Here is a 27,250-nt window from a genome sequence, read left to right on the forward strand (position 1 = left end):
GAAAGCTGGACAGGAAGAAAGCTGACAGGGAAAAAATGGATTCATCTGAAACATGATGCTGGACGAGAGCTTTGTGGATACCCTGGACTGTCAGAAAGACTAACTAGGCAGAATCAAGCCTGAACTATCTCTGGAGTCAAAAATGTTGAAACTGAGGTTGTCCTGCTTTGGGTACGTCAAGAGAAGGAAGGATTCTCTAGAAAAGACAATAATGCTGGGAAATGATGCTCTGCCTTTAATAGAATTACTATGAAGTTCCAATCCTTATTAAGAGTCTGAAAATAAATGACAGTTTCATTTTGTCTCATTTATACCGAGATCAGGAAAAAAGTGACTTAAAAGAACCCTATAAATAACTCATTGGCTCTGGATTGACTGTAATGCTGCAACAATATAAACACCATTATCCACCACTTACAACAGGTACGGTAATCTATAAAATTATATCCTCTGGGTGCAGTCTAGTTACCAGCTTGCCATCTTCAGTGGGGAAGTATCTCAGGCAGGTCTCCACTGATTACTTCGTACAAAACCCTTCAGTTCCTCTCATTTAACTGTGGGTTCTTGAATATCAAATTTTCCAACTAGCTTTTTTAAAAGAAACCAGAAATTGTGGGTTGAGAAGATTTTTTTGATAAGAGCATTGAACAATATACAGTAGTAAGAAACCAAATGGTCTATGCAAGAATCAGCAATGGCATTTAAATGGCATTTAAACTGAAAAAAAAATTTCCCTCTTTGATGGGTTCCCTTATCGGGAGAAAAAAGGTAAAGGCAAAGGTTCCCCTTGACAATTTGTCCAGTCATGTCTGATTCTAGGCAGCGGTGCTCATCTCTGTTTCCAACCCACAGAGCTAGCATTTGTCCGCAGACAATCCTCCGTGGTCACGTGGCCAGTGTGACTACCTTCCCCCTGAGGTGGCACCTATTTATCTACTCGCATTTTTGCATTTTGCTTGCTTTGGAAGCGCTAGGTTGGCGGGAGCTGGGACAAGCGACGGGGGCTCAAATGAATAAAGAATTGATGCTTATTAAACAGCGAGAATTTCCAGGAACCCTCTGCAGTACTTTTGGTGAAAGTGAGATGGTTATGTTAATTTTCACAGTACAGCCTGGACTATTTAGCCAAAGCACATTAGGCTCAATGCCAAGTTAAGGAACTAAGTGGGTCCTCTTCCATATAAATGAGAGGCAACAAGAATGGGATTCAATACTGCCAATAGGTTTGACCTATGGCCCCAAATCTCTGTTACTAGGGGCCATATCTATCGGAATACCAGACATTTCAGAGGAGAAAGGCCATAGCTTTCTCATCTTGCTTGTCTGTTTCTCAGAAGTATCTCTCCAGGACATCATCAGAAGCTAGACACTAGACCAGTGGTTCTTAACCCTTGTTACTCGGATGTTTTTGAACTGCAACTCCCAGAAACCCCAGCCAGCACAGTTGGTGGTGAAGGCTTCTGGGAGTTGCAGTCCAAAACTCCTGAGTAACCCAAGGTTAAGAACCAGTGCACTAGACTACGTGGACCTCAGACATCTCTATTAAGAGTTGCTCTTGACTTTTCATTTGGCTTTTTTTTTCCACCGAGGTTCTCAGTCACATTATTTTACTGATATTAGTGAAGACATCCTTCTACAAACTGTGAGGTAAACAGGATTGGGTGGATGAAGTTCAGTTTCTTCCTGTACTTCCACTCAAAACACTTCTGTGGTTTCTTTCCCGGACTCACTGGTATTTGGCAAAGAATTTTTACAGAGGTCTTCCCATATGGTTTCACTCATCTGCAGATTTCTAAACTCATTGTAATAAAAACACTTCTCACACATATAACATATTCCAACTATTTATTTCCAGTGGATGGCTTTGGGTGGCTTGTCATCTGCTACTTTTCAAGAAAGCATCTTTCTAAGACACAGCTTCTCTCCAAAGTAGATTCTATAGTAAGTTATCAAATTGGAATGGGGATCATAACATATGACAGCCTGGGCACTGGAATATATAGGGTGATTCTCTTCTACAAGTTATTTTGTAGGAAGTGCCCCATTGCAGGACTGCTTTCTTGCATAATCTCTTGGACGCATCACAGACATTGAAATCTGAGGAAAACGTTTACCTCGCTCCTGGTATTTGGAAAGTCTCACCCCTGTGTGGCTACACTGCCACAAAATAGCAAAGACCCCACATTGTATTACAATATATAATATATAACCACATGCCATTAAGTCAATTCTGACTAATGGCAATCCTTTTTAGTGTTTCCTAGGTAGATTGTACCAAGAAGTGGTTTACTGTTCCCTTCTTCTGGAGTCACCCTGGGACTGTGCGGCTTGCTCCAGGGCCACACAGGATGGGTCCACCTGCAAAAAGCACGGTAAGGAATCAAATTCGCAAGCTCCGGCTATGCAGCCAGAGACCTAGACCAGTGAGCCATCCAGCCAGGTTATACAATAAATCTACCATAATATTCAGAATAACAAAAATGTGCCATGTATGTAACACCCATATCTATCTAAGCCTTTGAAAAAAGAATTATTCACTAAATAGTAATAGTTATGCGCTGCCTAGCCCATGTGCAAATGGACTGGGCCTTTCTGTCTTTTCATAAGTCTTTCTCCGTCTAACGACATTGCACAAATGGCTAAAAAAATTTATCTGTCCTAATTCATTCAAAAATGTCTGCAAACCAAGGTCAAGAATAAATTTTTCCAAAGTTCAGACTAATCCCATACAGAGCATGACAAAGACAATTTAACTGAAATGAATTTGTATCAGCATTTGTTACTGATATTGGATTATGAACACCTAATGGTGGAAATCCTGTATGTTCTCGTGTAACATAAAGTTATGCCAGTGTACGTATGCTGGAGACAGTCCTGTGGCTCCCACTGCAAGGCACACATGCAGACGTGTGTTGTGAGTAGCACTTACCGGCCCATTTTTGCTAATGCTGCAGGAGCATCGCATTGTGCATGCACAACTCTGCAATAGGATTTCAGTATACACTATATGTAACATACATGGTATGTATGTTATTGTATTTTGTATGTTTGTATTTTCTTTTATACAGGATAATGGATTTATTATACCTCATAAAAGAAACTGGAGACCTTGCTGCTTTTTTATAGTGCCTGTTTACAGGAACCCTTTATTCTAGCACTGCTTCTCTGCAGTGTGGATAAGCTGGTGGATCTCAAAGCGTGACTTGGAAGCAAAATATTTCCCACATTCCTGGCATTTGTACGGTTTCTCTCCTGTATGGACTCTCTCGTGGCTTATAAGGCCTGAACGGAAAGGAAAACATTTACCACACTGCCGGCATTTGTAGGGTTTCTCTCCTGTGTGGACCCTTTGGTGGCTCCTGACATGTGAATTACGAGCAAAACATTCACCACACTGCTCACATTTGTAGGGTTTCTCTCCTGTATGAACGATTTGATGTGTCACAAGATGCGAATTCTGAGCAAAGCATTTCCCGCACTCCTGGCATTTATACGGTTTCTCTCCAGTATGGACTCTCTGGTGTTTATCAAGGTTTGCCTTGTCAGCAAAACATTTTCCACACTGCTGGCATTTGTAGGGTTTCTCTCCTGTGTGAACTTTCTGGTGCCTGACAAGTTCTGAATTATGACCAAAACATTTTCCGCACTCCTGGCATTGGTATGGTTTCTCTCCTGTATGAATTCTCCCATGATTCATAAGAGCTGTACGAAAAGAAAAGCATTTTCCACACTGCTGGCATTTATATGGTTTCTCTCCTGTGTGGACAGTCTGGTGATTCAAAACATCTGACCTGTAAGCAAAACCTTTTCCACATTGCTGACATTTATATGGTTTCTCTCCTGTGTGGATTCTCTGGTGCTTCTGAAGGGCCGATTTGCAAGTGAAACCTTTCCCACATTCTTGGCACTGATATGGTTTTTCTCCCAGGTGGAGTCCCTGATGAGTCACAAGTTTTGAACTCTGAGCAAAGCACTTCCCACACACCTGGCATTTGTATGGTTTTTCTCCTGTGTGGACCCTTCTATGGATCACAATCTCTGAACTGCGAGCAAAGCATTTCCCACAGTCCTCACATTTGTACGGTTTCTCGCCTGTGTGGACTCTCTGGTGGATGACAAGATCTGAATTGCGAGCGAAACATTTCCCACACGCCTGGCATGTGTGTGGTTTCTCTCCTGTGTGGACAGTCTGATGCCTCACAAAATGTGAACTGCGAATAAAACATTTCCCACACTCCTGGCATTTGTATGGCTTTTCTCCTGTGTGTACCCTCTGGTGGATCATCAGTTCCGAACTGCGAGTGAAACCTTTTCCACATTCCTGACACTTATTTGTTTTCTCTCCTGCGTGAATCCTCTGGTGAAACGTTAGGACCATTTTTTGAGCAAAGAGTTTTCCACATACAGTACATTTGTAAGGTTCATCCCTGGGACACCGTGACGGGCGCTTTTCGACATGGGTTCTCTGATGTCTGACAAGATCCCATTTGTACGTAAAAAACTTCCCACACTGACCGCATGTATTTGATTCCCTGCAATTATCTGATGGAGAGAGAGACAATCACAAATAAGTCAGAATCCTAAGACTTAGAGAGAAAGTACATTGCAGGAGTACAGCAAGGGGAATAAACATACTGTAAAAGAGAAGTAATCAAATGAACCATTAAAAAAACAGAAGAAATAATTTTCATTTTTTTTCCCTTTACAGACATTTGGTGCTTATGTTACAAGTTTTTAGATTGCAAATTCAGTCTTCATCTTCTATTATACATTTTAATAACTGTTTAGTGTTTGGTTTCATTTTGCTGCTTGTTCTGTTTTAGTATTCTATCCTGTAATGTTTTCATTTTCCCTAATTTAAACCAGTGTTTTCAAATTTACTCTGTAGCCATTTCTTTACATTTAGTGTTTTGTATGTTTGGCGCTTTGTGCACAAATAACCTTGCATATTAGAAAAAAGTAGAATAATAATGTAAAATGTTTCTGCTGAAGTATCTGTGTAAGGCGTTTCCAGATCCATCTTCTAGGCAGAGAAGAAGAATGCAATAGAATGGAGATATGCTGAAGTAGGAAAGTCTGAGAGATGAGATTATTCAGAACTGGGACCTACACTTCACCACAGCTTAATACTCAGTAAATATAAATACTTCTTTAACTGTAAAGCTGATTTGGGGATCTGGTATTAAATCCAATCTTGCCTGGGTTGGTGTGCAAGTAAGGGGCACAGCCTTGTGGATTTTTGCAATTCCTGGAGGCACAGCCTAATTAAGGGCAAACCGAGCATGCTCAGAATGGAGATTTCCATAAAGGTTTGCAACCGGGGCCAGAGACTGCCTGCCTGAGTCTCACAAATGCTCACAATGTGGAAGGTAGCATGATGGAACACAGAATGGAATTACAGCACTTGTGTGCATTTTCTTAAAGATCACAAACAATAATTGCAATGGGGTATTCTAAGGACAGGCTCATCATTAGGTGCATGGTGCATTCCTCTTTTTTTAACAGTACCAGAAAAGCCGGGTGATTATTTTCATATGGGTCGTTGGAACCGAGCAACCTTTTTTAACTAAGTTGCTATTCCAGAAAAGGGCAAATATACAACTTGTCACATGCTGTTGCCCTATCAACTCTTCCCCAATTCACACCATGACCCCAGATAAGGTCTCCTGGTCAGAAAAGTCAATACAGGGTTTGGGAAGGGGCAATTCATCTCACTTAATGTAGTCATTGTTGTTGTTGTTTCCACTTATATACTGCCCCATAGCGCTAAAGCACTCTCTGGGCCATTGACCATATAATTATGCAAACAACACTTTGACTCCCAGCTAGCTGGGTACACCTTTTATGGACCTCAGAAGGATGGAAGGCGGAGTCAACCTAGAGCCAACTATCTGAGCGCCTCAAGATCAAACTCAGGTCAGGAGCAATTTGCTATTTTTTGCTATTTTGTTACTTTGTTGTTTAATGTTATTTGTTGTATACCGCCCAGAGTGGCCTTGGCTGCCAGATGGGCAGTATATAAATAAATAAATAAATAAATAAATAAATAAATAAATAAATAAAGAAAGAAAGAAAGAAAGAAAGAAAGAAAGAAAGAAAGAAAGAAAGAAAGAAAGGAGCATGTGTTTGACTGCAATACTGCAGTTTAACTACAGCGCCAAAAGGCTCTGTACGTAGCGTCTTATGACTGTCAATTTCCAGTTCCATGATTGACTCTCTTACCTGAGTGATTACCTTCAGCAATGCTTGTACCTCCTTCAGATCCCTGGCTCCAGGGCCCATCTCCCAACTCTTGTTTTATTATAACGTCAGGATATCCTGAAATGAAAGGAAAAGGCAAGAGAAGGCGATTAATAAGGCAGCAGTGTTTCCTCTACTGTCTGGCTGGACCACTCTTGAAAGTCAGGATGATGTCCTGTTCAGAGGATCGGGAGATGAGGATTGCAATCTGGGCTCAGCCTTGAAACTCATCGGCTGTTAGTCAAATACACCAACGTAAACGTAATGGCATAAATCTTGGTGGCAAATTTCCAATATTTATGGACTCGCCGCCTGCATTCCCCATTATATACCATTTATATACCTTGACATATGACAAGGAACACACCTGGTGAATCTGTTGCTGTAAATGCTAACAAAGGAATAAACAAATAAAGAAAAGGTGTCCTTGATTTAACCGTTTGATTGAATTTTTTAAAGCGGAATCATTTTGTATGCAGATTCTTCTGAAAAGACCTTCTTAGAATACATGCAAGCAATATCTCTGTGAAGTCACCTGGCGATGAGAACCCTCCGGCTCCTTCCCAGGCAAAATGGCTCAGGCGGCAAGAAGCACACTCCCTGCAGGGAAGATTCCCAAACACATCAGAGCAAGCAAGAGCTCAAGGAGGAGGCCACACCTGCATCTCATTTCTTGAGATGGTGTCCTTCAAGGCGAAAGCCAGCGAGTTCCCTGGTGCCAAGTGAATAAGGAAATGATTTTGGCTAAGAGATGGGAGGGACGGAGCCAGAACATGAGCCAGTCTTTAAAAACCTTCAGGGAAATTCGAAGCCTGATGTCTTGGTTCTAGACTGGAAGGGTCTAGAACAGGGAATCTAATATATATATATATGAGGGATTCAAAAATTACTTTAGCTGGCTTAGCGTTGCACTTAGGAGATGCTATGTTGTGTTGCGCCTTGCTAATGGGAATACACTCTGTGCATGCCTCAGAACTATGCTGTCTTCTGTGTTACTGAGTATTAGATAGGATAGTTTAGCTTTATTATTTTCTGGTGTGCTCTCCTGATTTCCTCAAACTTGTCTTATATTGCTTTTTTGCCTTTTGATTTTCCTTGGAAACATTTTGGGTTCCCCACCACCACCGCTTTGACCTTTTATTTTAATAAAACATAAAGTCTTCACTCAATAGCCTTGGTTGGTTGGTTAGTTGGTTTAATTAATTAATTAATTAATTAATTAGCTTTTTATCCCACCCTTCTAGACTATGTCTACTCAGGGCGGCTCACAATAAACTTATTCATAAAACAATTAAAACCATAAATTAAATTGACAATGTTAGTATTGATCAAGATGGAAGATAGAACAAAAGACTAAGTGAAAGTAAGAGTCAAGTATTGACAGGAGGGAAGGCCTGCCTAAAGTCTTTAATTGGCTCTTAAAAACACCCAGTGAGGGTGACAGGCGGATCTCTGATTTGGTTATTGGCTCTAAAGGGCCTGCAGTACCGAATTCAAACTTAGCCCTTTGTGTACCTACCAGGAAGATGGTTTTGTGGGTGTGGGGGAACTATCGTGCAAGGTGGGTTTGGAAGTGCTGAGTGCCCAGCCTTATAGATTCTGGTTTTCTTGGAATCTTAGCCACGCCAGGCAAGACACTAACTGTGCTGGGAAAAGTTGATGTCAGGTTGCTTTCATGATCATTAACAAAACTCACTCCTCTCTGTTTCACCCACTCCAGAGGCACCAACGTAAGGTGGCTAAGTGGCTAAAGGAAAGACCCTGGCATTCATCACAGTTGGTGACTTCATTCCCACGTCCCCGGCAAAGCTAGGTAATAGAATACTGGTCATTATATCTTAGCTTCAGTTTATATTTATGTAAAATAATGGAAGTGGACTGATGATCCTGTCACTCATAAGACAATGACAACACAGATAACAATGAGCAATATTCCCCTATTCATCATGTGCTGTCAAGTCAATTCTGATTTACGGTGACCCTTTTTAGGGTTTTTCAGGTACAGAATAGGCAGAAGTGGGTTGCCATTTCCTTCTTCTTCCAAGGGCACCTTGGGAGTGTGCCGCTTACCCAAGGTCACACAGGCTGGCTTTATCGACAGGAAGCACAGTGAAGAATCGGACTCCCAACCTGTAGCTCTGCGATCAGATACCTAGACCACGGAGCTATCCAGCCAGCCATTTCACTATTAACACTGACAAAATACAGTGGTGCCTCGCTTGACAATGTTAATCCGTTCCAGCGAAATTGCTGGAGAGACAGAAATCATCATCAAGCGGGGGGGGGGGGGAACCCACTGAAACGCATTAAAAAACAGTTAATGCGTTCCAATGGGCTAAATACTTAATCGTCCAGCGAAGATCCTCCATAGGGCGGCCATTTTCCGGTGCCTGTACAGCGAAAATAAAGTCCTGAAAACAGCAGGGAGCCATTTTGCACAGTGGACGGCCATTTTGAAACTTGACGATCAGCTGTTTTCTGATCGTGGGAAAGCGAAAAATCAGTTCCTGAAGCAGGGAACTGATCATCGTAAAGCAAAATTTTCCTATTAAAACATCATTTTGCAATTGCAAAAATCTCATCGTCAAGCGGATTCGTTGTTTAATGAGGTAATCGTTAAGCGGGGCACCACTGTATGAGGGGAAATTTCTGCATGCATACAAGAAATGATTACTGCTTATCTGCAATTCAAAATAACCAGGGAAAGGCGCTTTTGGCAGGCCGTACGGCACCTGAGCTGCTCTCTGGGAAGGTCTGAGATTCCCACCGATATGGATGGTGTGGCTCTTCGTCTTGTTCTATTTTGACAATCACATCAGGAAGTCCTGATCGGGAGGGAAAAAGTAAGAAAAATGGATTAAGGACAGACTGACATCCTAACTCAAACAAGGGACTGGATTTGGTAACATATGTGCTACAGCCAAAGCAGGGAACATTAAGTCTTCCTGATGTTGTTGGACTACACTTCCCATCATTCCTCATCATCACTGACAATGCAGAGTAAGATGGAAGGAGATTCCAGTGAGATTTGAAAGGCTTCACTTTGTCCAATCCTGAGACTGTTGGCCACTTGGCCTTAAAAGAGTAATATTTTCTGCTGTTTTCCTGCCAGGTGAAAGAATCCCAGTTATCATGGAACTGTAGGACTGGATGGAACCTAAAGGACTATCAACTTTTGACCCTCAGATGAGGCAGGAAATCCAGAGTTCAACGGTGCAAGCATGTGGTCCTTGGCATATTAGCTTAACGGGAATGTCATCCTCAGTTTGGAGGGGGGAAAAGTCCTTTCCAAGTTAAAAGGATCAGATAATTCTCCCGGAAACTTTTGAGAGGGGTTGCTCATCAGACAATTCTATTGTTAGGTAAAGGTAAAGGTTCCCCTTGATATTTAGTCCAGTTGTGTCTGACTCTAGGGGGTAGTGCTCATCCCTGTTTCCAGGCAAAAGAGCCAGCGTTTGTCCGAAGACAGTTTCCGCGGTCACGTGGCCAGCGCGACTACACACAGAACACTGCTACCTTCCACCGAGGTGGTACCTATTTATCTACTCACATTTTTACATGCTTTCAAACTGCTAGGGTGACGGGAGCTGGGACAAGCGACGGGAGCTCACTCCGTCATATGGATTCGATCTTACGACTGCTGGTCTTCTGACCCTGCAGCACAGAGGCTTCTGCGGTTTAACCTGCAGTGCCACAATGTCTCTTATTCTACTGTTAGGACTTGACAAATAAACAACAAAAACTGTGTTGATATAAGGCAGCATCCTATCAGCTTTTCCCTTTTATGACTTCCAATTATACGAATCACTGCCTCACCTGACTGGTCTCCAGCTACACCTGCACTTTCCTCAGATCCTTGGCAATCCAGGATGTAGGACCTCTCTTCGTCTTCTTGTTTTATGATCATGTCAGGAAATCCTGAATTGAAAAAAGAAAAGAAAGAAAGAAACAAGAGGAAGCAGACAATAAGGCTGTGAATATCTCATCCACAAGCTGGCTGGAGCAAGTAACCCTAAAAATTTCGTTTTATTTGAATAGAAGACGTCCTCAATTTCAGTCAGTTTTTTAAAACGGATTTTTTTTTAAAAAATGCAAGCTCTTCTAAAAACACCATCTTAGAAGGTACACAAAGGATCCTATCAGTGACTCTTCTGCAAGTCCCTTGATTTTGTGTACATACTATCATCACTGTAGCTTGTTCTGAGATAACCAGGAAGGAGAAAAAAATCAACATCCTTTGAGGAATATTCCCACACATCAAAGGAATTGCTATGTCATCTCTATGTCAATGAAAGTTGTTTATTTTTTAATAGGCTTAACCTAATTTCATGAAAACTGTAGCTCAGACTTTCAGAAGGCACCCAGTTGGGGAAGGCTGCAGTACAGTAATTAAGCCAAATGTCTGTGCAATTGAAATGATGATAGAATCTCCCTCTCTTTCTTTGTCTTCTTTCCACACTCCTTTTCTGTTGTTCTCCTGAGTATGTTTTTAAATTCTACAACCCTTAGCACTGAGAAGCGGCAAACGATCCTGTTGCAGTAAAACCTACAGAATGTCTTGCAGCTTCTTAAACTCTCACAAAGGTATTGTGATTCAAGCTTTTTGTCTATTCCTCCATCTCGACATATTTCTCAAGTGACAAATGAACCTTTCACATAGCATTTCACCCAGCGGGAAACTGATACACACACATAAAACATGTGCAGAGAAACAAAAACTACAACAAAGGCAATGTAGCTGAAGGGAAATATGATCATTTCGTTTTGTTGTTATTGTTGTTTAATTGTTAAGTCGTGTCCGACTCTTCATGACCCCCATGGACCAGAGCACGCCAGGCCCTCCTGTCTTCCACTGCCTCCCGGAGCTGGGCCAAATTCATGTTGGTCGCTTTGATGACACCGTCCAACCATCTCGTCCTCTGTCATCCACTTCTCCTCTTGCCTTCACACTTTCCCAACATCAGGGTCTTTTCCAGGGAGTCTTCTCTTCTCATGAGATGGCCAAAGTATTGGACCCTCAGCTTTGATATCTGTCCTTCCAGTGAGCACTCAGAGTGGATTTCCTTCAGAACAGATAGGCTTGTTCTCCTTGCAGTCCAGGGGACTCTCAAGAGTCTCCTCCAGCACCAATTCTTTGGTGGTCAGCCTTCTTTATGGTCCAGCTCTCACTTCTATAGACCACTACTGGAAAAACCACAGCTTTGACTATGTGGACCTTTGTCCGCAAGGTGATGTCTCTGCTTTTTGTTACATTTTGTTACAGCATATATACAATAGGACCATGGTATCTGCGCAGAGTCGGTTCCAAGCTCCCCTCATGGATGCTGAATAATGTGGAAGTATTCCGTTGTCTCTGGTTCTCTTTAGTGGACAGTTCTGGTAAATACACTCCCAAAATACATATAAATAGGTATTTCTTAGGGTTTTCGTGAAGTATTTTCAGCCAGTGGATAAGTGAATCAGTGGATACTGATCCTAGGGGGATCCTACTACGGTATGTATGCTTTTGTTATATAGTCACACACACACATAGTAACAAAAATATATACAGTACTGTATATATGCTGTAACAAAATGATCACATCATTTCTCTACATGTACATTGCCCTTTTTTGTTTGCACTCTACACATTTTTTGTGTGTGTGTATGTATCTCTTTTCAACTGGATTATACACACACATACAGTACGTGAGAGAGAAATAACAAGGGTGATGATTCACAAAAGTGAATTAAGGATCCCACCCCTAGTAAGCCACAGTAACATCTTTAATGATGAGCAATATTCCACTTTGAAAATTAAGAAAATGTGAAAGGAAAGGTCTGCATGCATGTCACAAATGTCCGTAACACACCCATAGTGCAAGAATTTGTTCAGAAGGGAAGGCTTTTAGTTGCCTATATTTCACCTGAGCCAGCCTTTGGGAAAGCCTCAAATTTCTGCCGATGCAGGGCACGTGTCTCCTCTTCTCGTTGTAGGTTGAATGTCACTCTTGGAAACCCTGATCAAGAGAAAGGGGGAAACAATGAGGTTCAGAAGGATAGGATGACATTCTAGCCATATAGGAACGGAGAAGAAGATTGGACGGCGCATGTCAAGAACATTCCAGACGGACTTCTTGATGACTCTGGTTTGAAAAGCCACTCCTCCATCACCATTGGCTACGGGGCTGATGGGAGTTGCCTATAGCAGCGACTCTTGTATATTTACTGGATACCTGGTTCCATGGCCCCTGTGATTCCTCTCGTTTTGTTATTCTTTCAGGAAATCCTGAACTGAGAAAAAGAAGCAAGAGGAAGAAGGCAGCAGGCCTGCAATGTTTCATCCACTAATTCAAACAATTGTATGTCTACGGCTGGCACAATCTCCTTTGGAATCTTTTGCTTGACGGAAATAAAGGCTGTCCTTGCTGAAATTATTCTGCTGATTTTGTTTAACTGAAACATTTTTTTAAGCAAACACTCCTAAAAACACTGTCCTGGACAGAAGGACAGAAGGACTGAAGTCTCTCCTGATGGTAGGTATCTGGCTGTGGAGCTGGAGATTGGGGGTTCGATTCTCCATTGTGTCTCCTGTGAGTAAAACCAGCCTCTGTAGCCTTGGGCAAGCTGCACAGTCCCAAGATGCCTCTAGAAGAAGGGGGCAGTAAACCACTTCTGAGTACAGTGGTGCCTTGCTTAGCGACGTTAATCCGTTCCGGAAAAAACGTTGCTAAGCGATTTCATCGTTCAGCGATATTAAAAAGCCGATAGAAACGCATTAAAATGTGATTAATGCGTTCCTATGGGCTTAAAAACTCACCTTAAAGCGAAAATCCTCCATAGCGCCACCATTTTCGCTGCCCGTCAGCCATTTTGAAACCGCCAATCAGCTGGCCGAAAATGGGGGCTTTGCGATGATCGCTTCCCCACGATCATCGCAAAGTGAAATTTCCCCATAGGGACCATCGCAAAGCGATCGCTTCTGCGATGGCAAGAAGTCCATCGTTAAGCGATTTCATCACTCAACGGAGCGATCGCTAAGCGAGGCACCACTGTACTCTTTACCCAGATAAGCCTGAAAAAGCATTGACTCAACAGCACCGAATTATTTTCTATCAAGCATGTGGCCAACAGCAGTCTGTTTAGGTTGCCAAAAATACAGCCCCAGGGAAAAGCTCCTAGGAGCCCATCGTTCACCTGAACTGGTTCCTGGCAACATCTCAGGTTCTCTCCAATGCAGGTTACATGGTGTCTCTTCCAGCTCCTCTTTGACGGTGGTGCCAGGAAACCCTGATCAGGAGAAAAGGGGGAAAAAGAAAAGTGGGATTAAGAAGACTTCCTTGCCCAGAGAAGGAGGCAACTGGATTTTGGCAGCAAATCTTCAAAGCAGGGGCGCAAAATATATGGCCCCCGAGATGTTGTTGGCCAACAACTGCCATCTCCCTTTACTGGGAGTTGCAGTTCCAATAAAAGCTAGAGGACTATACCTTCTCTGCCATTGCTCTATAGTTTAATGCAAATATTCAAAATCAGGGTGGGCATACATTCAATACACCACTAAAACAGCATATAAAAATGAGTCTTTGAGCCTTGCTGAATTTTTGACCTTGTTTCTTTTTACAGTGGAAATGTACAATTCTCGTAACTTCTGGTTTTGTGCCCTCACTCACCTGTGTTGTGCTGAAATGTAACCTCCATTTTCTTCAACACGAACTGATCTAGAGACCATGGATGTTCTAAAGTCAGGGCATCAAATCAGCCTCCATGAGCAGAAAAACCTGCCTAAGAAGATTTAAAAAAAGGAATCATGATAAAGCAAAGCATTCTGGTGGGATTTAGGTTTTAAAGTATGGAGCTGTAAGCGAACCAAAGTGTATGAGCCTATCAAGCCAATATTTTTCTCAAGACAGACCATTTCTGCAGAGTCACTCATAGGGACATGGCGATTTCCAACTGAAACATTTCCTTCAATCTATAGTGGGGAGGAGGGAATCGGAATCTAGAACATTCTGAAGGAAACGTAGTGGCCAAAATCTTATTCCTTAGCATAAGCCAAACTGTAAATTTCAGTATTCCCCAGTAGATCAACCATCCTTGTTGTGAATTGTGGTGCTGGAGGAGGCTCTTGAGAGTCCCCTGGACTGCAAGGAGAACAAACCTATCCATTCTAAAGGAATGGCCATCTCATGAGAAGAGTCCCTGGAAAAGACCCTGATGTTGGGAAAGTGTGAAGGCATGAGGAGAAGGAGACGACAGAGGAGGAAGTGGCTGGACAGTGTCATCGAAGCTACCAACATGAATTTGACCCAGCTCCGGGAGGCAGTGGAAGGCAGGAATGCCTGGCGTGCTCTGGTCCATGGGGTCATGAAGAGTCTGACACAACTTAGTGACCAAACAACAACAACAATGTACCATCTAAGTTTTATTTCTATAATTATATTTTTTTTAAAAATTGAAGGAATAAGAACAGCCCTGACGTACAGACCAAAGCCCTCTTTATGTGTTGATTTTTCAAACAGCTTAATAAAAATGTCCATACTTAGAAATTAGCAACCTCCAGAGAGCCACAGATTCCCTTCTCTAGGTCACAAGCTCAGTCAGGCAAATTATTCACTCACACACAAAAACAACACTACACAGTTTTCTTCCTGCTGGCTCAAAAGTGATGCTGAACTGTCCTCAAATTTTCAGAGTAACTAGGAAAAAAGGGCGAAGCAAGACAGCAGCACATCAACCTCTTTCGTTCTTAACCTAACTGTGCTTTCACCTCGGTTGTCTATGCCAGCCATTCTCGACCTTTTCTTTGCCACGGCCATAAACACAGTCTGAAAGAAATATAGGACGACTCAAGATTGTGTAAGTTGCATGACAAATCCCTAGAAGGTGGATGTGTGAAGAAGGGGGGGGGGTCTGTGGCCCCCTTAAAATGTGCCAGTCCCCCCCCCCAGTCCCTATGGACCAGCACCACCACCCCAATTGAGAATGGCTGGTCTATGCCAACATCCTGTGTTATGTGCCTTTTAGAGCGAAAACAGAGAAGCCAAAACTCAAAAGGAGCTTGAAAGAGGGAACAGTTTTCCCATGGTGGGAAAAAGGTTCACTTCTGCTAGCCATTTCATACAGGCTTCAGAAGAATTGCAGGCAGAGAACCACTAAGACAAAGGAATAGGCAGGATCTACATTTCAGACTGTCATTGGAGGCAGCATTTTTCCCAAACCACTCTAGACTATGTCTAGATGGGCGGCATATAAATGCAATAAATAAATAAATAAAAATATAGGGTTTGGCCTCAGCTTCCCAAGCTAGTTAGTGCCCTCCTTTTTCACTAGGAGAGCTCTCTGCTCACTTTTTCCCCCTGTCCAGAAATGGCTTTACTCTTCTCTCCCCCTCCCTCCAAACCTACATCTTTTTGTTGTTCCAGCTGAATCTTTCTTTTCCAATTCATTTCCCCACTGGCAACGCCCATCCTTACCTGTCTCATGATTTCCAAAAAAAAAATAAAATCGGTGTTCTGACGCAGATTTGTAGTTCAGAAGCACCCCACTGAATTTTATTTTATTTTTAACATTCTGCACTGGCTTCTTCTGGTTTTTTTTAACCCTCTGTATCTTTTTTTTAAAATCAGGAGGCAAGCTTGTGTTCCACTTCCCGTCACGTGACTGAAGCCATGCCAGTCTCCTGGCGAACAAGACTCAAAGCCATACCATCTGCTCCTGGTGCACATGGATCAGGGGAAAGGGTGGGGAGTTGTTTAAAAGCTTTGCTTATAGGCGCTGGTTGTTTTATTTTTATTTTTTTTTCCTGCTAAACAGACAAAGATCATCTTCAAGTGTCCATGCCTTGAATTTGTGTTTCCACTGGAAAAGCAAGAAGCCTATAAATAGATAGATAGATAGATAGATAGATAGATAGATAGATAGATAGATAGATAGATAGATAGATAGATAGATAGATAGATAGATAGATAGATAGATAGATAGATAGATAGATAGATAGATAGATAGATAGATTTAAATTATGTAGCTATTTTTTCCGTCTGTGTTCTTGTTTCCCGTCTGTTTTCCAGGATACAAGAAAAGAAGGCATGATGGATTTTTGTATTATTATTATTTCATCCAGAAGCATAGAATAAAGGCTTCTAAACAAGGTAAATCAGATAGATGACCAGAAGCAGACGTATTAAGTTTATGTAAGCTTATCAGACAAAGAGAAATAAAAACAATCAAGAGGAGACAAAAATTTGGCATTTTAAAGACTAACTGCTCTGCAGCATTTCAAGGCAATCCAATTACATAGATCAAATCTGAGGAAGTGGACTTGATCCACAAAAGCTCGGCTTAAAAATATAGCAATTAATCTTTAAGGTGCCATAATATTTTGCCCCTTGGAGTTTTTTGTCCGATAATAACCAGAGCCTCTTACCCACCCTCTCAGAGTCAAAAGTGAAATGCTATTTAGGGCCTGAACTTAAACACATCAGAACGTAATCAGAAAACAATACACCCAGAGGAAGTATACAAATATATTAAAAAATGTTTGTCCATATATACATTACTAGAAGAACGATTGCATTCAATGATAAGAAACAAAACCCTGTTGGGTTAAGCTCAGAGCTGAGGCTTTACCATGTTGACTTTTGCGAGATAAAGACAGAAATTTGTAAATGAAGGAGAACAGCTTAAGAGAGTAGACTTGTGATCAGAAATGAGGTTGTGCTGTGGAGGAAATTATGCTTCCTGTCAACTTTATATCCATGCCGTCATTGCTCTTGCAGGCTTAAACCTGTAATGCCATGGGCCAGCAAATATGAGTTCCCCCTGCCCTAGTTATCTTTTACCTCTGAAGCATCTGAGCCTCACTGGAAGCTGGCCTATCTCTGTCTACTCTGAGTGCATGAGTATTCACTCAGCATCTGTTAGACTGAGTAATGAATTATGCCCAGTGGTTTGGGTCTCTGACTGTGAAGCCAGAGGTTTGGAGTTCAATTCCCACACTGGGCCTCCATGACAGAGGCTGGACCTGATGTTTCATAGGGTCCCTTCCAGCTCCTTTCAGTTCCAAGATGATAAGATTCGAACTATTTTGAACACTCAGAAGGAAAAACAAATGGGTTCTATTTGTGTGTGATTTTTTTAGATGGATTGTTATGCATTAATGCTTTGATTGGATTTCTAGTACTACTTGTGTTTTCCATTTTTTGCGTATTCCATTTCTCAGAGTGGCATTGGTTTTACTTTCTTTTTAATTGTATATTTACTGTTGTCAGCATTAATATTGGCTTTTAATGATGTAAGATGCCTCTTTACTCATTGTTCTTTGCTTTAAACATTGCCTTTTCAGAATGTGAACCACCATTGTATATTCATTAACCACTATTTGTATAGTCACCATTGTATATTCACTCTGCTTTACTTCACTGTTGTAAGCAACCCTTCAGTCCTTTTCCAAGGAGAAAGTCAGGGGGAAAAATATTTTAAACAAACAAACATTCTAGATCAAACCAAGAGAGAGAGGCCCGGAAGGAAAAGACACGTAATCGGGCCTTCTCGGCGGTGGCTCCTCGCTTCTGGAACAATCTCCCTCCTGAGATTTGCGTGGCCCCCACTCTGGGCACTTTTAAAACTCAATTAAAACATGGCTATACATTCAGGCCTTCCCTCCAGCTAATACCTGATTTTCTGTTTATTCTCCTTTCATTTATTTTCTATTCTATCTTTGTATTCTATTTCTCATAGTATAATTTATGTATTTCTGTACTATTTTATTGTTTGCACTACTGTATATTGGAAGCCGCCTAGAGTGGTCTTACAGGCCAGACGGGCGGGGTATAAATAAATAAATAAATAAATAAATAAATAAATAAATAAATAAATAGTCTGCACTCTCACTAGAAGCTAAAAATGACTGAACTGGGGCTGTAGTACTTTGGAGATATCGCGAGAAAATAAAACACATTGGAAAAAGATCATACGCTGGGGAAAGCCGGCGGCGTTAGGAAACGAGGACAAGCACAGGCTTGAGATGGAGTGACTCCACAAAGGAAACTACGGCCTTGCCTTTGCAAGACCTGAGCTGAGCTGTTCAGGATCAGACCTTTCCGAGGGATATTCACCTCTCACCTACCACCGATAAGATATTAAGCAGGAGGAGGCTTAATACGTGCCCCCCCCCCGCCGCCGCCAAAGACGGGTAGGTGGGTGGGGAACAGACGAATCCGGATGGGTTTGTCTTGCCAGGAATCTGGCGTGGCTTCAGTCACGTGACGAGGAAACGTCACCAAATTGAAATCCAGATAACAGGAGGAAAAGTGGGGATCGTGGGGGACCTTTGGCGAACGACGGGCCGAGGCCGGAGCAGGGCTCCTGGGAGTCGCGAAGGAGGAGGCAAAGGCACGGGTGCAAGATCGAGGTGGAGGAGAAACGGGATTGCCCGGTGGGAGGTAGTGAATCGGAGGGTGGGTTTCCTGGCCGGGGAAACGTCTGAACGGGCCATTTTGCTGGGAAGAAGGACGGGAGAAGGAGGTGTCGAGACAGGCGGATTTCTCGGAGCCACTGGGAGCCGGGCTGCGAGTGCAAAGAGTGCAAAGTCCCACCGACTCCTAAAGGTGTGTTTATGGGCTGGTGGCAGTGGGTTTCCCACCACCCACTCTGTGTACAGGAGTGTTTCCCTGGCTTGGGTCCCCAGATGCCCTTGGACTACAACTCCCAGAAATCCTAGCCAGCACAGCGAGTGGCGAAGGCTTCTGGGAGTTTTAGTCCAAGAACATCTGGGGAGCCAAGTTTAGGAAGCACTGCTGTGTAGGGTTTCCTTCCGGTGCTTAGCTAAGGATGTGTGGCGTGGCTCCCTCTCTCTGGCTAGGCAGCACTTCAGGGGGGGGGGGGCTGAAGCAGGCCAGGGGTGGGTCTGTGTGTGGTGAGGAATCCAGCTGGCAATGTGAGGCAAGCTGGTGACAAAGGAAGAGGACAACAACAACAACAACAACCTCAGAACTGCAGAGCTGGAAGGGACCCTATGGGTTATGGAGTCCAGCCCCTGTCAAGGAGGCATGGTGGGGAATCGAACTCCCAACCTCTGGCTCTGCAGCCAGATACTTTAAACCACTGAGCAGTTTCAAACCATTTGAAATAGAATGAACACCATGCTGTATGGCCAGTGAAAACATCATGAAATATTAAAGCCATAAAATTATGTTTAATAAAAAAAAAAAACCAGTGTCAAGCTACTTTTTTTAAATTTAAACATAATATTAAATAGGGTACCAGGTTCCGATGGAGAGGATTATTAGCATATACTTGTCCATTACAAATCTTAATCACAATTGAATGTTTTCTTGTTTCTTTTCCTTATTTTCTCTATAAATTCTTCAGTAGGATTTCTACTCTTCAATCGTTACTAGGAGTTTGTGGATTGAGCGAGGCCCACCCCGGTTCCCATCATCTCATCTTAGGAAAAATGGAGGTTATGTTGGAGGACAACACAGGTAAGGGAACAAAACCACAAGCGATCGTAATTATGTACATGCATTAAACTAGAATTTGGAATGTTCGCTTTTTACAAGTACAGGTGGATCAGGCCAAAGGCCTAGTCCAGCTTCCTGTATTTCACAGGAGCCCCACCAGATCCTCTGGGAGCACATGAGACAACTAGATCCCTTTCTCCTGATCCCCTTCCCCTGCATCTGGCATTTGGAAGTACCTTCCTTTTAAGCCTGGGGATTATACATCCCCATCATCATGGCTTGTAACCTGCTATGAACTTTTCCTCCAGAAATCTGTCCAATCCCCTTTTAAAGGCATCTAGGCCAAATGCCATCACCACATCCTGTGGCAAGAAGTTCCATAGACTAACGACATGCTGGGTAAAGAAAGTAATTTGTTCTTGCTTCCTGGTACTCTGTATGCTTCTTCCTAAGGCAAATAATATAGGCATCCTTCAGTTTCGAAAGACTATGGTAACGTGCTCTGTATGGAGGACTCGGAACAGCGTCTAGTGTTTCAACGCTGTATGCGAAGGTGGAGTGTCATCTCCAGGGCACGAAGCCTGGGTAAAGTAATATGGAGGATAGGCTGTTACCCAAGCAGCAAATCCCCCCTCTCCACATCACCTGAAATAGTCCAGTGGAAAGGCAAGAGCCAATACAACTGGTTCCAGTGACGTCACAGGAGTGGACAATCACTGCAAAGAAAGAAGGCAAAAAAAACCCCTCAACTTTCTTTGTGTCCAGACGATGCACAAACATGTTGAAGAAGGCCTTTCTCTTAGTAATGGCATCCCCTCTCCTGCCCTTCTCTCTAAGATGGAATATCTCTCTGAAGGCTGTGTTTGCTGTCTGCAATTTTCAAAAGTACTTCCAGCAATAAGGGTTTAACAATTTTTAAAAATCTCGTGAACAGTTATACAAGAGGAGGATAGGATAGCTGACTTGGAAGGGGCTTATAAGGCCATCAAATCCAACCTCCTGCTCAAGGCAGGAATCTTAGTCAAAGCAGGTCTGACAGATGGTTGTCCAGTTTTGTCTTGAAAGCCTCCATTATTGGAGCACTCGCCATCTCCTGAGGCAATGGGTTCCGTTGTCGTGCTGCTCTAACAGTACTGCTGTCAGCACAAGAGGGGGTAACTTCCTATGTTAATGTAGTGTAATTCTCTGAAGCTGATAGTTGTAGCCAGTTTATTGATACACAGCTGCAGTCCTGCTTGACCACCTTTTCTTGCCTGTTCCTCTCAATTCAGGTTTTTCTAACATTACAATAAAGCAGGAAGAAGAAGAAGAAGAAGAAGACAGGCCAGGGAACCAGGGATCTGATGGAAGTGTAAGCATGGCTAGCAGCCACTCAGGTGAGAGAGTCATTCACATAAACAGAATCATAGAATGCTGCCTTGTGTGAGGAATTGGTTCATAAAAAAAGCAAAGCAAAGTGTGCTGCTTATATACCACCCCATAGCACTTAAAGCACTCTCTGGATGGTTTACAAATTTATTATGCAGGCTACACATTTGCCCCCACCTCACCCAGCGAGCTGGGTACAGTACTCACTTTACCAACCTCAGAAGGATGGAAGGCTGAATTAGACTTGTCCCTTTTTTCTGAGGGCCTCTTCATTCTTTGTCAGCTTGTGAAAAATGCTGTGGTCCAGTAATTCTTGTGGTTCTATATCCACCAAGCTTACCCGCTGCTTTTAAAAAACGGAAAGAACAAAATTGCTAGTGAATCATCTCTCAGTTAGAATCCTGATTTACAGTGGTGTAAGTATAATTACGTAAAATGCAGTGGCAAATTACTACCGATTAACAAGTTGCCCTTCACATAACTGGTCACAGGCCAAGTCCTCAACTGGCATGCAACTTGGTATATGGGTGGCAGCATGTTAATTAGTGGCTATTCCACCCAAGGTTTGCACAATTATGTTTACACCATCCTAAATCCAGGTTAGTGTCCCTCACTGAAAAAAAAAAGAAAGAAGAAAATAGACTAGGAGCCTAGTGACAAACATAAACATGTCAACATAATTGCTGAAATAAATTAGCTTTCTACAGGTGTTTCTCTGCCATGCATTCAAATTTTTAAGGGGGTGTGAGGTTTTTGTTATTTTAACTTCTGGGTTTTCTCTCAGTTTTCTTCCATGTGAGTTTGGAAAACTTAAAAGCTAAGTTTAGAAAACGGATTGTACTGTTGTTGTTGTTGTTTTATGTTCTTTCGCACATGTATCAAATACAGTGGTGCCCCGCATAGAGAGCGCCCCGTTTAACGACGAATCCGCATAGCGATGCAGATTTTGCGATCGCATTGCAATGTTTTATATGGCTAAATATCGCATTGCAATGATCGGTAAGCGTTTCGCTTACTGATCTTCGCATTGAGATGTTTAGAACACAGCTGATCGGTGGTTCCAAAATGGCCACCAGGAAAAAAAAATGGCCGCCTGCAGCGTTTTCACGCCCTTTCCTCGCTTACCGGGGAACGGAAATGGTGGCCGGATGGAGGATTTCTGCATAGCGGTGAGTTTTTTCCCCATAGCAACACATTAAACAGGGTTTAATGCATTCCTATGGGGTTTTTCGTTCCGGATAGCGACGATTCCGGATAGCGACAATTTTCCTGGAACGGATTATCATCGCTATGCGGGGCACCACTGTACTTTGGTGGATTTCTTCTGATCCTTACCTTTCTCTTTTTTCCCTAACTTAACATCCAGTTCCAGAATGTGAGTTGATTCACCATATGGAACAGGAGAAGTTGTCATCAGTACCAGATTCTCAGGAGTTGGAGAGAGTGGAAATCTCAGATGGCAAATCAGGTGATCCATCACATTTACAAAACTAACAAAACCTGTTTGTGAGTAAGAAACCCATTATAATGTTAGGAAGTTCGTTTTGGATCAGGGGTGCAGTAGTTGTGACAGAGTCTTGACTGCAACGCTGCAGTTTAAGCACTGTGCCGCAAGGCTCCTTAATTTTTTTTTTATGTTTAAAGCACCGTTTTTACAAATACAGCCTGCTCTCAGAAGTATAAAGAAAGCATGCTGCTCTTGAACTGAATCGTGGTTTAAATCACTATTCAGAAACAAATTATTTAATTATGTGATTTTTTTTCTCCAAAAAGTGCAGTTTCTTATGAAAATCTTAATGTCTGTTTTTCACAGCTTCAAAATATTTTTATTGACTTACCCATTTTGAAAAACAGTGGTTTATTGTGAGCGCAATGACAAATAAATTTCTTATGTCTTATGTCTTATGTCAAATTCAAATGGGTTCTGCAGTTATATCCAATGATTTAGTTGTCAAAGGTCATTAAAACAAAAGTTTGCCAAGACAGACACTGGCAGCTGAACAGTCTGTTCAGAAAGTGTGACCTTTCAGAGAGAGAGAGAGAGATAAATTGCAAAGGAACAATAATTAGGGTTGCCACTCTGATGGAAGTGGCAGTAAGAGTAAAGCAAAGCAAAATGCACTCTTAAACCACTCTCAGGGTGGTTTACAATTTTAATGATACAGGCTATACATAGCACTTCCAATTAGCTGGGCCCTCATTTTACCGACCAAGGAGCCAGCTGCAAGAATCTGCTAGTATCAAATGCAGACTGTGAGCAGAGTTTTGATGTAATTGTAATACAGTGGTGCCCCGCATAGCGACGATAATCCGTGCAGCAAAAATCGCTGCAAAGCGATTTCGTCACTATGCGAAAATAAAAAGCCCATAGGAATTCATTAAAACCTGTTTAATGCGTTCCTATGGGCTTCAGACTCACCTTAAAGTGAAAATCCTCCATACGGCAGCCATTTTCGCTGCCCGCTAAGCGAGGAATCCGGCCGAAAACACAGCGGGCGCCCATTTTTTTTACCCGGCGGCCATTTTGGAACCGCCGATCAGCTGTTGGAAAATCATCACTATGTGATAATCGGTAAGCGAAACAGCGAACCGATCGTCGCAAAGCAATTTTTCCCATTAAAAACATCGCAATGCGATCGCTTTTGCGATCGCAAAATCTTCATCGCTATGCGGATTCATCGTTAAACGGGGAGCCCGTTAAGCGAGGCACCACTGTACTACAATTTAACCACTATGCCAAAGAGCTCCTTATGTAAGGAACCCATTCTAAGCTATCCTGAAGATATTTTTTTAAAAATATACGTTTGCAAGTTTTAAACTGGGGCTCTGGAGTAGCAATTTGGATGCAAAAAAATAAAAATCCCTAAGGCTGCATGCAATCTCAAGGCCACATCTTGACTATGGCTGGTCTAAAGGAATTAGAATACCCCCCCCCCCATTTTTAAAAAAAGAATCCTGAAGATTTTTATAGAGCTTCTTAGAATTTCCAAAAGTATCTCATTTTAAAGGGGCGGGGGGAGTTCCAGGAATAATTTGTCAGAGTTGGAAAATAAGTCTGATCATATCTGTTATTTTTCACCTCTCTATATTGTTCCCTAAAAGTGTGTAATTCTGGAGATAGAAATCTAATTTGAGAACAGCAGTTGTTGCTTTTTCAGATTCAGATCTAGAGGAGAAACAATGGTTAATCTAAGCAATCTACATAATAGATTTCAGGTTCCCACAAAATTGAGGCTTCAGTTGAAGAACTTTTCGGCAATGCTCGCAACACTTTTTAAAAATTATGATATAAATATATGGTCTCATAATATAGAATTAGGGTTCTACATTTAAATCTTTGAATTTTAATGTATTTTACATTAAAGCTATTAGAGAAAAGCTGTTTTAACAACAATTTTAAAAGCTACTCAGTAAAAAAATTGTAATTAAAAAGTTTAATCATTTTAATGAACTCTGAAACAATGTGGATTGACTGCACATATCTTGCAAGTTTGTCTGTTTGGATATAGTAACTGATTCCATCTGTGTGCACTGACTTGAATATATTTATTTGATTTGTTTTATTTCTAGACCAGCAGAGTAGGAAATGTTTTGCTCAGATTTCATCTCTTACAAATCATGAGATGGTCCACAGAGATAAACCATACAAATGCCTGGAGTGTGGAAAATCTTTCGTTTACAGTTCAGTTTTCGTGAACCACCAGAGAATCCACACGGGAGAGAAACCCTACAAATGCCAAGAGTGTTGGAAATGTTTTGCTCAGAATTCACAACTTGTGAGACATCAGGCGGTTCACACAGGAGAGAAGCCATTCAAATGCCTGGAGTGTGGAAAATGTCTTGCTTACAGGTCAGATCTTGTGAGGCACCAGAGAGTGCACACGAGTGAGAAACCCTACAAATGCCAGGAGTGTGGAAAAGGCTTTGCCCAGGTTTCCAACCTCGTGATGCATGAGAGAATCCACACTGGGGAGAAACCATACAGATGCCAGCAGTGTGGGAAATGCTTTTCTTCCAGTTCACCTCTCCTAAACCATCAGAGAGTCCATACAGGAGAGAAACCATACAAATGTCAGTTGTGTGGGAAATCTTTCCCTTGGAATTCAAACCTTGTGAAGCATCAGACAGTCCACACAGGAGAGAAACCATATAAGTGCCAGGAGTGTGGGAAATGTTTTTCTTACACCTCAGATCTTGTGAGCCACCAAAGAGTCCACACAGGAGAAAAACCCTACAAATGCCATGAGTGCGGAAAGTGCTTTGGTTCCACTTCAGTCCTTGTGATCCATCAGAGGGTTCACACCGGAGAGAAACCATACAAATGTCAGGAGTGTGAGAAATGTTTTGCTCAGAATGCACAGCTTGTGAGACACAAGAAAGTGCACACAGGAGAGAAACCATATAAATGCGAGCAGTGTGGAAAACAGTTTGCTCAGAACTCACACCTGATGAAGCATCAGGCTGTCCACATAAGGGAAGAACCTTTATAAATGCTAGGAGTGTAGGAAATTATTTAATTCCAGTGAAGTCCCTGTGAAATACCAGAGATGCCCCTATGCTAGTATTATGGAACCTCTTAAACCATCTGGGAGATGACACAGGAAACTATCCAGTGAAATGTCAAAAATGTGGAGAAATCTTTTGTTTGGAGAGACAACCTGGCAAAGCTAAATTCTTCAGGCCAAATCTAAAGGATGCCAGAACAGCACCTACAGCTGATTGGTAGATGAAATGGGAAATTTTCTGTCTTGCAGCTTTAATACCATTACTGTTCATCCCTGAATAGTCTTGCTTCCGATTGCCACAAACATCATATCTGTTTAATAACTTTACAAATATTTTTCTATTGTTTATAATATCATTGATGCTGTTCCGGATATATTTTGTTGACAGTACATATTGAATATTTTGTATAACATCATTCTTGTTGTTGCGTAGTTAATGTGCCTTTTCTTTGGAGCAGCTGCAGGATCCTTGAAATAACACCACGCAGATGGTAATTTCCACCAAGAATACCCTCACAAGACCCTCCCTCCAAAAACAAAACTGAAATGTTTAGTCGGTGATCATGCGTTGGATAGATCTTTGTTGCCACATGGTCACTGAAATGTTCAAAATGCTAGAATCACCTTCTAGACAGGAAAGATTGATTTTTAAAAATAGACTTCAGAAGTGGGCGGCTCATTGGCCGTGTGCAGTTCAAAATGCTGAGTCCATTACCCACAACGCCCCCCCCTAAAGAAATGGCCAGTTGAACCCCCAGAACTGCCCCCCCCAGGTTGCGATTTCCTTCTCAGTGGTGAATCCTGTCATCCTCTCAGCCCAAAGTAAGTTTTTATCTTCATTTCCCTTTTTAAAAAATGAGCATTATTTTCAGGGGATGTCTTTCATGTGCAACAATCTACATTTATTCAAATACAGTATAGTCATCTTCAGGTTGCTGCACAAGGGTGGAGGGCAGGGTTTCACTTAAGGGGCTTATTTTGGGGGTAGGGCTTATATTACGAGCATCTTGAAAAATCATACTAGGGCTTATTTTCAGGTTAGGTCTTATTTTCAGGGAAACGGTATTTATTTCAAGCAATTAGTGTGATTTGTACCTCATTTGGGGGAAAACATAGGAAAGCAGGATAGAAATGTGTTCTTACCAACTTGCTTCCAAATACTTTGAATGCCAGTAAATGACCCCAAACTACCAATTCCAGATAAACCACCCCCAATTCAGTGCTCCGGGCATGTATATTTGGTGTCCAGTTGCAGTGCGGAGAGAGATGCACACCCTCACATAACTGTCCAGATACATCTTCCTGGTAGAAACTTATGATAAAGTGTGGACCATCTTTTCTTAAAATAGACATTTTTCATTCCTGCTGCCTCTTACATGCCATAGGTTACACAAATCTGCCTAAATGCAAGGCAGCATTATCATCTGACGTCCAGAACCTGAACTACTCCTTTGAACCTATATATATATTTTTTTCCACTTCAGCAGAAAACCTCTAGGAAATGCTTTCTGCCTCTTTCTTTGCCTACCAGCTCATGCCTCTGGGGGAAAAATTCTACTGGTCCCAGAACAGGAAGAGAAAGAAAACCATAGATGGAGGTGGGGAAGAGATCTATAGAAACAAGAGTGGGAAGAGGAAAGAACAGGAGAAGAGAGGTGTAAAGGAGGGTGAAGAGTTAACTGCTCTTTCTTTTCCAAT

The 27,250-nt window shown here is 42.1% G+C and overlaps 2 protein-coding genes across 7 annotated transcripts; one reads left to right on the forward strand and one right to left on the reverse strand.

The window, feature by feature from the left end:
- Positions 1 to 1,828: 1,828 nt before the first annotated feature.
- Positions 1,829 to 15,837, reverse strand: LOC110070159 (uncharacterized). 2 transcript variants are annotated; one of them, XM_078388552.1, is made up of 9 exons: positions 15,693 to 15,837; positions 14,987 to 15,044; positions 13,890 to 14,001; positions 13,417 to 13,509; positions 12,147 to 12,239; positions 10,057 to 10,158; positions 8,973 to 9,065; positions 6,223 to 6,318; positions 1,829 to 4,542 (listed from the first exon to the last, which is right to left on the reverse strand). In XM_078388552.1, the coding sequence occupies exons 3-9, from the start codon at positions 13,915 to 13,917 to the stop codon at positions 3,152 to 3,154; spliced, it is 1,896 nt and encodes a 631-aa protein (XP_078244678.1). In that variant the 5' UTR covers positions 13,918 to 14,001; positions 14,987 to 15,044; positions 15,693 to 15,837; the 3' UTR covers positions 1,829 to 3,151. The 2 variants fall into 2 exon arrangements, with proteins under 2 accessions (XP_078244678.1, XP_072844809.2); XM_072988708.2 differs by lacking the exon at positions 14,987 to 15,044 and having other exon boundaries at positions 15,693 to 15,829.
- Positions 15,838 to 18,110: 2,273 nt separating this feature from the next.
- On the forward strand, positions 18,111 to 25,968 carry LOC110070731 (uncharacterized). Of its 5 annotated transcripts, none has more exons than XM_072988748.2 (5): positions 18,111 to 18,824; positions 19,588 to 19,700; positions 20,951 to 21,055; positions 22,414 to 22,515; positions 24,618 to 25,968. In XM_072988748.2, the coding sequence occupies exons 2-5, from the start codon at positions 19,673 to 19,675 to the stop codon at positions 25,535 to 25,537; spliced, it is 1,155 nt and encodes a 384-aa protein (XP_072844849.2). In that variant the 5' UTR covers positions 18,111 to 18,824; positions 19,588 to 19,672; the 3' UTR covers positions 25,538 to 25,968. The 5 variants fall into 5 exon arrangements, with proteins under 5 accessions (XP_072844849.2, XP_072844850.2, XP_072844851.2 ...); XM_072988749.2 differs by having other exon boundaries at positions 19,591 to 19,700; XM_072988750.2 differs by having other exon boundaries at positions 18,418 to 18,628.
- Positions 25,969 to 27,250: the final 1,282 nt, after the last annotated feature.

The sequence above is a fragment of the Pogona vitticeps genome, chromosome 2 (assembly GCF_051106095.1).
Source record: "Pogona vitticeps strain Pit_001003342236 chromosome 2, PviZW2.1, whole genome shotgun sequence".
NCBI classification, from domain to species: Eukaryota; Metazoa; Chordata; class Lepidosauria; order Squamata; family Agamidae; genus Pogona; species Pogona vitticeps.

Excerpts from the sequence above, each read along its gene's own strand:
- LOC110070159 (XM_078388552.1), bottom strand. The coding sequence starts at position 13,917 with ATGGAGGTTACATTTCAGCACAACACAG. Across the intron at positions 9,066-10,056 it reads TGTAGCTGGAGACCAGTCAG|GACTTCCTGATGTGATTGTC; the intron begins GTGAGGCAGTGA and ends CCTCCCGATCAG. Across the intron at positions 6,319-8,972 it reads CTTCCCAGAGAGCAGCTCAG|GATATCCTGACGTTATAATA; the intron begins GTGCCGTACGGC and ends CTTTCATTTCAG.
- LOC110070731 (XM_072988748.2), top strand. The coding sequence starts at position 19,673 with ATGGAGGTTATGTTGGAGGACAACACAG. Across the intron at positions 21,056-22,413 it reads CATGGCTAGCAGCCACTCAG|TTCCAGAATGTGAGTTGATT; the intron begins GTGAGAGAGTCA and ends CTTAACATCCAG. Across the intron at positions 22,516-24,617 it reads AATCTCAGATGGCAAATCAG|ACCAGCAGAGTAGGAAATGT; the intron begins GTGATCCATCAC and ends TTTTATTTCTAG.